At 33.8% G+C, this 10,009-nt stretch overlaps 1 protein-coding gene across 2 annotated transcripts; it reads right to left on the bottom strand.

The window, feature by feature from the left end:
• Window positions 1-2,338: 2,338 nt before the first annotated feature.
• On the bottom strand, window positions 2,339-5,948 carry LOC111629837. 2 transcript variants are annotated; one of them, XM_023373747.1, is made up of 5 exons: window positions 5,699-5,741; window positions 5,507-5,607; window positions 5,338-5,406; window positions 2,653-2,742; window positions 2,339-2,547 (listed from the first exon to the last, which is right to left on the bottom strand). In XM_023373747.1, exons 2-5 carry the CDS (start codon window positions 5,603-5,605, stop codon window positions 2,428-2,430), a joined length of 378 nt encoding a protein of 125 aa, XP_023229515.1. In that variant the 5' UTR covers window positions 5,606-5,607; window positions 5,699-5,741; the 3' UTR covers window positions 2,339-2,427. The 2 variants fall into 2 exon arrangements, with proteins under 2 accessions (XP_023229515.1, XP_023229514.1); XM_023373746.1 differs by having other exon boundaries at window positions 5,507-5,948.
• Between the last annotated feature and the right edge of the window lie 4,061 nt (window positions 5,949-10,009).

Raw genomic sequence — 10,009 nt, 5'->3', positions numbered from 1 at the left:
CATTATCAATAGCTGTTTAAAGTTAAAAGAATGCTTTTTTCTAATAAATAAAATTATGAAATTTACAGATGCCATTTATTCTAAAGTAATTGTGACCGGAAGGTCGGCACCTCTTTGATGCCTCGTCAGGGGACCTATTCTGAGCTCTTCCGATAACTCAACGAAAGCGATACACGGGACATTCGATAAGTCCCCTTAGCGAATGGCAGTTAACGAACCTTAGACATTTATTGTTCGTACGGGGGAGGGCTACCCGTTGGGGGGGTGTGGCTACCCCCTCATTCGGAGGGTAAATCTTACCTCGAGATCGAAGTGAGTCGTGGATTGTGTGCGAACGTACTATAATACTACGTTCGCACACAATCCACGACTCACTTCACAAACACCAACAAACAAAACGGAAGTTTTGGTTAGAAATAAATACTTTTTCTTGCCATATATCTAATAATAGATAGATGTCGTTGTCTTTCCAGATGTCTTTTTTATTTCTCTGTCGATAGCTCGACACGTCTTCCGCAGCCATCTTGTATTTTCTCGCGCGCGTGGGATTGTGGGATCTCTCTTATGACTGGATCTAGTTTCGATTACTCTATCGAGTCGATCGAGATTGAACCTCGTTTCAGTCGAGATTGAAACGGTCGATAGCGTTCGCACCACGGAACTGTCTCTGACCTTAGCCACAATCTAGATCGAAATGCTCGGTGCGAACGGGGTATTAGACCGATGACGTAGATTGTCGGCTTTTCCTGGTTGTATCGGAGCTGTCGCGATAGGGAGATTTATAGTAGTCACACCTACTTTTTTCTGACGTGAGCCAATTAGGAATATAAATTTTTTTAACCAATCAGATGATGGCGGGAGGTTTAAATTCGATTTATGTCGATAGATGGACTTCTAAAATTTCATGTTTATTTTAATTTTCTCTCTTTTATTGTAATTTCTCGTGAACTAAAAGATATTTCAAAACAAAGTTGGAGAATCTAACTACTCGTGAAAATTCTACTTCACGAAATGGTCCAGGCATTTCATATAAGAATTTTTTTGCGAATATATACGTCGCTCACCACTGCCACACGATCGCCCTTGACGAATATATTCGAAACTCACTGCTGAGTGGTTAATTTATAAATACAGAATACGTTTACCAAGATAAATTGCATTAGGTTTCAATAAGTTTTGTTGTCTAATTGTTATTGTAATCACATTCTAATAATTCCGTAGCCAATAAATATGTCATATAATACGAGAGAATACAGATTTACAATTCACAATTATATTATTTTTTATTAACAAAAAAAATATTTTATCACTTATACTACTTTTTCATTGAAAGTTTTAAATACCGCAAACGCATATACAGTAGAGCATCGATTATCCGACCCCTGATCAACCGTCACATCGGTTAACCGACCGCGTTCTAGTCGGCAAATTCAAATGTCCGCTAGTGATGTGGCGCTACAATATTTGGCTGTCTTGGCTACTTTAATATTATTTTTACGTGTTTTAGCCAGTATTTAAACGAGGCTTAATTTTCTAATTTTTAACGATACAATAGCGACGATTATTATTTAAAAAAAATTTTTTAAATAATAATCGATGGAAATAGGCTTAACATCGATGAAAATTCAACGCGAAGTAAGTTAATAGCGATATACTAATATACTAATTACACAGGATATACTAATAATGTATTTTTTCATATTTTTCGATTATCCGTTTTTTCAGTTATCCGACCAACCCCAGTCCCCAATTGAGTCGGATAATCGATGCTCTACTGTATGTCACAAACCAATGTTTTTACTATTGAGAGTATTGAGAAAGATCTTAATAAAAAAATATATAGATTTTATAAAAATGTAATCTTGAAATTGATTAATAATTAATATTATTTATTCTACAAATCACATGGAAATGTTTAATATAACAAAATGTATCTTAGCATCAGTTTTTCAATTTGGTAATCTAAGTCATTTAATGAGCTTAGGACTAGGAAAAATGTTTTCGAATTTCTTCAGAGATATATATTGTCGCGCCGGCTGTAAAAATAGACTAGCACCATGATGCGGAGAGTGGCGAAACAAAACGAATGTTTTTTTTAAAAAAAAAGAACAATTTGAAAAAGTAGGACGTTCGAGAAGATTTGTTTTTCTTTTAACGAGTTATATAACGTTTTTGTTTTTTAGTGTATCTAAGTAAAAGTGTCGGTTTTGGTAAACTGTGTTTTGAATTTATATCCCGAGCCCCATAGCTCGTAACAATATTTTCAAGCTATTCATATAAAAACAATTTGCAGTATGAACTGAAACGTGAAGGATATAAATACATTGTGAACAAGATAACGAGGAATTAATTCTTTTCATGTTTTCATCATTCGATTATAAGATTGTTGTACTTCCAATTTCTATAATTTCTCACTTCTCAGTTTATCTATTTTTCATTATAATAAGTGTAATTAGTGATTAAATTCTTGTCGCACCCTTTCTTCATATTCAATACATTCCTTAATTTTGAAAGTCCTGAAAAAACAGATTGTAAAGTTTTCACCATCTGAAAAACAAAACATTTTCTAATTATCTGTAAACGTTCTTCTTTATTGAAACATTAAAATTATTGTAATTTGTCAATTATGTAAAAGAACAACGAAATTGTTACCTTAAATGGAACTTTTTTATCGACGACGAAAAATCCACCCACCGTAAGACACAATGAAACTTTTCCGAATCTTTTCATGAAGTCGAGAATCTGTAAGAAAAAATATAAACCATTATCAATTACTAACAAAAAAAAATACAAGAAAATAATTTACAATAAGTAACACCTGACTTCAACTCTATAAATAAAAATGTAAAATTAAATAATTCCAATAAGGCCAATTTCGAACGATGTACTCGGTTACATTGAAATCATTAAATTTTGAAGGTGTAATACTACTACTACTACTACTACTACTACTACACAGACTTTAGTGGCGCAACTGTGTGGTAGAGAACTACAGAATTCCAACCATTCGCCGCAACTGATTGTTCTGCATCTATTCAGTACACACGTTTCGATGGCCACGTCAAGCAACCGGAAGAACTGAAAATCATTAGCAAAGCAATCTTCCAGTTGATAGTCACCTAACTCGGCGTGTAAATCACGAGTTGTAATTTTTCTTTCCTACACACATCTATAGTTTGGTGAATGCAGACTGATTTAAGGCATATTTTAATACAGGTACAATATAAAACATTTAAACGTTTACATATTGTTGAATGATTCTAAATCGTTACACAATATCACAACTATGGTTTTTCAAACGGGATCCCGGTTGTTTTTTAAATCGGGAAATTTTTCTTATCCCGGGAAATCCCGCAAATTTCTTTAAAATTCACTTTTTTTCTTATTTTGTGTTCAGGTTCAGGAAATTTTGCAAATAGAAAGTATAATTAACTCATAAACTGTCAGAATACATTTGAATTTATTAGTTTTAAACCTACTTATTAGATTTTTTTTTAAATTTTTGCTCGTTACGGCATGTCACAAATGGTCAATAATCAATACGTAGTTTATTTGTAGCAGGACTCTCAAAATTCTTTACTTGTAATAACCTGTAATATCTGGAATAATTCTGCTTAAGCTGTCTTAATTTTTAACAATGCCCAGTAGCTTCAATAATTGCGTAACGCCAGGTTGCGCAAATTGGGCAAGGATACAAACGAGTACGAAGTCTGCAAGTATTAAGTTTTTTTCATAACCTGATTATTAAAGACAAACGAACTGCCGAATTACTGGGCTATGATGTTTTTATTAAAGCAGTCGAGGTAGATAAATCAAGAATACTAGAGAACAAAAGAAGTACAGTAATACCCCGAACTTACGCGATAGGTGGGACCGAGCGATCACCGCGTAAAAAGTCGGGGTATAATTTCGCAATTTGTATAAATCCAAGTTGGATGTATGTAAGCTAATAAATGTTCTCGTTAATCTTATCTCGTCTTTTGATTCGTTCACGGTTACAAAAAAAATCACCACATAGTCTCTCAAGTCTCCGTAGATATAACAACACAAATAAATAGCTATAATTTATTTTGTGTTATGTGTCGATTCCGCGCGACACGTCCGAACATGTAAGCTGAACAATAGTGTGGGGGAGTGAGTAATCAAGAGTTGCGTGGCGCTCAAACAAAAGACGTATCGACGACATTTGAAAATCGCATAAATCCGGGTTCGCGTAAGTGGGGGTATTACTATACTACAATCTCTAAAACGAACTAGAAATCTACAGGTGAAAAAACACATAATATTTGTCTTCTCTTAAATGCATTAAACACGATTCCACTCACATCAATTGAATCGGAAAGGGCATTCTCGATAGCAAGACTTTTCATTACTAAAATAAGAATTAGATTGACTGACTGATCGGAGTACAGTATATATCTTACACAGCGTTATTAATGTGAATTTGGAAGTTACAGAACGTATTAAATTACTTTAAAAAACGAAAAATAATTATATCATTTGATTTCACGATATTTTGTGTATCTTAAAAATAATTAAATTTATCCCGGGAAACAGTTCATTTTTATCCCAGAAACCCGGGACAAGCAAAAGACCGGGAAATGAGAAACCCTAATCACAACGAAAACATTGATGGAAAACAGGAAAAACGAGTTGCTTCATCGGAGTCTGTAATATGCAGAAGTACAGCGCTGAAGTAGTAAAATTAAGCGTTCCTGTCATTTGCACGACACTTAGTAACAGGACTGAATAAAACATCTAAAAATGGCATAACTTTTACACCAACAGAATGTAACTTTATATAAATTTCTTGTTTTCTCACTTTTTGTGATAGTGAAAATGAATTTTGATCACACAAGTTCAGACCAGAAATTTATGCCACAAATGTACATCTTTCCTGTATTCAAATCTCCATCTCTATATCTCTATCATATGTTGCTGTAGTTTATTTGCAAAAAGAAAAACGGAAAAACGCGAAATTTCGAGATATATGACGTTTAAATCTTAACAAAAGATCATTTTTTTCATTACTTGTACTTGATAAACCTGTACTAAATACTGAAAAAGTAAAGATATGTCTTCGTCTCCTTCTTCAAAGATCATGCACAAACTGGCAGAAAACTAAATGCGTTTATATTGTATACGGGACCGTAAATATTAGTTCTTTACGAAAAGCGATAAATGTCATTTTATAACAATAATAAACAAATCTAATCTCAGTATGCGACACCAAAAATTTTCATTTGAGATCTCATAAATATAACCAATATCAGGCGAACTCGTAAAATATCGCCAACAATTCATTTGAAACAATCTCATAGCAAATATAAACAATACCTTTAGCTTCTGTTCCGGTTTTAAGTTGCATACAGCAAATTGACGAATGTCTTGAAAAGCGTTCTGCATCTGATAAATAAAAACATAATAATGTTTATAATATAAAGAATCTATACGAAAGCCGAAGGAATTCACTTAATTAAAGAAGTAAAACAAGAATAGCATTTACCGTGAAAGCCATACAGCACAATGCACATCCCATATTTATACAGATAAACGTAAAGACGATGGACATTGCAAAATATATATTTTGCGCTAATTCGTTCATTTCTATAAATAAATATCCATAAAACCAGAAACTGGTCATCCAGATGACACCAAAGTAAACAAAGCAGAACACAGAAGAGAACTCTCTATTCACCTGATTGATAAATATCCACAATTCTTCGTGATGACTAATAAATTTATTCAAATTATTTGACAGAAATGTACTTTTTCTTATTGCTAAGAGTTCATTTAGCAGGTGTTCGAATTCCTTCTGAACAACTATGAATACAACGCCTGCTGACAACAAACCATACGCAGTTCCTCCTATGAAAAACGTTTCAGCTAATGCAATTTGAATGGTACACAAAATTGCTTCTCCCTCAAAATATTGTCTTCTTTGCATAGCGGGATAAAAAAGAAATAGATTAATCACTTGAACATGAGCAAAACTCAGCATTGAAATTATTGCGACTAATAGAGAGATTTTTCTCATTCCAGTATTGTGTTCGTTTATCACTTTTTGTCTGAAATATTCGTTTTGCAATCCAGATTCAAGTACATTGAATTTATTCTTTCGGAGAAAATCAAAACATATTGAATAAAGTAGCATTCTAAATCCAAAAACAGCATCCAATATTGTAGTTTCGGAACTAATATAATCAGACCATCCTTTGCAAAGTGTATAATTACTGATAGCCGGTGTCGCATGCAAGAAGAACAAAAACGAATGTATCCATAAAATAATACTTATAAATTTGATATAAATATTTTTCAATCGAGCATTTTTCAAAATGGCAATATCTGCCTTACATTTACATGAGTGGAATATGTCTAAACCGTAGATGAGAGACATCATCCGGCATGGTCTGAGGAAACAACTCATGCAAATTGTATCGTGTAAATTCGGATCCATATTTGAATTGTTTAGCACAATTTATGAGGAAAGAATTACTTTTAGTTTAAGTTATTTTATGGAATATACACGTATATATTCAATAAGAACTATGGCGTACTTATGGGGGTGATGTGGGTGTTGATCTTCTGCAGAGACTTTAAGAATAAAATTTAAACAAAAGATTTATTAAAAATGAATTAATAAATATTTTTTTTACAAAACGTTGTCTATGAATAACTGATTTTTTATTATAATGATAATTGGTCTATATTTCTATTGTACTTTTTACATCATCCTCCGGACCAGTCCAGACAAAAATATAGTTACTCCACTGGAAATTTATAAAATACTATCGACTTATTTCTATAAGCTTAGTTACTTGTTATTTATAACAATTATATTCAGTGGCGTACCGTAGTGGGGGCGGCAGGGGCGGCCCGCCCCGGGCGGCACTTTTTAGGGGGCGGCAAAATTTCACAATAAATAATAATAATATCTTGTAAAAATTTGAAACTTTCTAATCTATACTTTCATCGCGCCTACGATAGTGCTATCGTCCGGACAGTCCGGGAATCGGCTTGCCTTCCCTGTGAACTAGTAATTTTTAATCCGACGAAATCCTGCGAAACCTGTTGACTTTTTTTTTGCCTTTACGATTTATTCGTGTTCATATACACCACTAATATCCAATAGAACTATTTTAAACAGGTCGCTGCACTAGCACGAAATTTCATTGCTTGTTCTTTGACAAAACTGAATTTTGGTGTTTTAAATTGAAATACCTAAATAAGGGGGCGAAATTTTCCTCCGCCCCGGGCGGCTGACACCCACGGTACGCCACTGATTATATTATCAAATATTTTACAAATTTTAAATTTCATATACTTAACATAGAAGCAGCCTTCAACCTTTTCTTCAATAAGTGATACGTCACTAACTGAAATTACCTTCAATTGATCAAAAGAATCGATATTATGCATTTAGTTATTGTAAAACATTATCCTGCACGTTATCCATTATAATTTTCTGTGATTTACGACGAAATCATATTTACTAGATATTTACTTAGTCGAGTATTTTAATGGATATTCATTTATTAGAGTATTGTTTAAATAAATGTCAGTCCATCAGTAATCATCCAATTTAGTAGCTCCACGTTAAATCGATTAAATTTTAATTTAATAGCTCCCGTTCTGTTTGAAATTTAGATGATATTGAATAAATGTGGTCTGATTCCTTATGACATATTATACTCATGTCTATACCTAAAGTTCACGTGTACACATATTACTGTAAAGAAAAAAAATGCAAGTAAAAGAGCTTTATGGCAACTTCTAATGGAAGTGATGTGTGTGTAAATTTACTGATAGGGAATCGGTATAAAAGTATTTTCCTTCAGTTCGGGCAATTGGCACTATATTGGTCATTATTTCGTTGCATTTGCAAACGTTTATTTATTTGTTCTTTACACATCAATGGAAAGAAAATGTTTTGAGGGTGTGGCTCTTTTGTGTACCGTACTTTTTATTATATGCCAATTTCCAGATCAAATTAAATTACTTCACAACTTATACATTTTATTGACAATTTAAATAAACCAGCAACGAGTTGCTCAACTTTCCCGGCAACATTTAAAATTTTGGTGGCACCATCTGTTATCTTATTTTATTTAAAAGCTTTTCATATTTTTAACTACAGTAGAGCGTCGTTTATCCGAATCAATTGGGGACTGGGGTGGTTCGGATAACTTATTTTTCGGATAACGAATCATGTACGAAAAAATATATTAATTTATCCCATGTTGAAATTTCTCTCCGTTGCGTGTCGCTTCGCGTTGAATTTTTGTCGATGTTAAGCCTAACGAAGACTATTGTATCGTTAAAAATTATTTTTTTATTTTGTACAAACAAAATAAATATATTGAAAAATATAAAAACAATAAAAAATTATACTTCAGATGTTAATTTAGTATCAAAAACGTAAAATATTTGAGTAGCCCGAGAAATAGCCGAAAATTACAGCGCCACAGCACTAGCGAAAATTTAAATTTGCCGACTGGAATGCTTTCGGATAACCAGCTTTCGGATAAACGACGCTCTACTGTATTATAAAATGACAAAAAGCTTAATTTTGAGGGTAGGGATGTGTGAGATAAGCAGTGAGTCAGGAGTTAATCTCGTACTGACCACTTAATCTGCACTTGATCTCGGAGTCGTTGGATGGCTAGGAGGGCAAATCGAGTGGGGAGTGTGTTGGTAAGTCGCAGTGGCGTGCCGTGACATTTGATGATAGAGAAGCTGTGTTTCGGTAAGAAACCGACATCCAGGGGCAATCAGTCAATTGCGCGTTAGTGATGGTCTACGGTCTATTCGTATCGTTTATTCAATAAGCCAGTAAAAACCGTAAACTTCTCTAAATGCATTTTTAATACAGTAGAGCGTCGTTTATCCGAAATGTCGGTTATCCGAAAGCATTCCAGTCGGCAAATTTAAATTTTCGCTAGTGCTGTGGCGCTGCAATCTTTGCCTATATCTTGGGCTACTCCAATACAGTCGCCCCCCATAACACGGGTTTCTATACTTCGGATTCCTATATCACGGCGAAAAAATTGCGACAGTATTCGTACAAACATGCTAAAAAACTCGTATAATTCGGTAAAACGTCATCGCCGACTCGTGTCGCGACAGGATTGCACCAACCGTTGAGTTTAAACGAGCAGCGGACCTACTAAAAACCATTTATTGTTTAACGTCCATAAAAATTATATTTATATTAATGATGTCTCTAAAGTTCAGCGAATTTTTTCAGAAAAAAATAATTTATCAGGCAGCATGCAAGCGCCAGTCGATGACAATCTCCACGATGAAAACAAGCTTAAGCAACGGCGTAGTCGAACGGTGCACACTCGGTAAGTAATCCTATAATTTTTTGTTTATAGCATAGTTTATATGGATTATTCCCAAAAAATTATACATATTTTGGAAATGTTGAGTCGAATTAGTCTAGAATCGATTAATTTTATGGAAGAAACTTTTCAAACAGCCGTAGTCCGTAAACTGTATACGTGCCGGACTGTGATTGGCTGGACTCCTAGAAGCTGGATTCATAAAACTCGGAACGTATCTACCGTGTTATAAGGGGGTCGACTGTATTTATTTGTTAGTGTGTGTGTTTTAGTTGGCAGCACTGGCACTTTTTGTGTGGTGTTTTTCTGATGATTGTGTGTCGTGCTGAATCGAACATTTTTGATACTTGATCATCTTCTAAAGTATATATTTTTTGGTTTTTATATTTTTCAATATGTTTATTTTGTTTGTAAGAAATAAAGAAATAATTTTTAACGATACAATAGTCACGATTATTATTTTAAAAAGTATACGTTAGGCTTAACATCGAAGAAAATTCCACGCAAAGCGACACGCAACGGAGAAAAATTTCAACACGGGATAGGTTAATATATTTTTTCGTACATAATCGGTTATCCGAACAACCCCGTCTTCAATTGATTCGGATGAACGACGCTCTGCTGTATCACAATTACATTCCGAATCGCTAACCACGATATAAGGG

Source organism: Centruroides sculpturatus, unplaced genomic scaffold, assembly GCF_000671375.1.
Source record: "Centruroides sculpturatus isolate CEXI.00-Female unplaced genomic scaffold, Cexi_2.0 scaffold588, whole genome shotgun sequence".
Taxonomy (NCBI): domain Eukaryota; kingdom Metazoa; phylum Arthropoda; class Arachnida; order Scorpiones; family Buthidae; genus Centruroides; species Centruroides sculpturatus.
The sequence above is the reverse complement of the archived record's forward strand: the minus strand, read 5'-3'. Positions and strand labels throughout refer to the sequence as shown.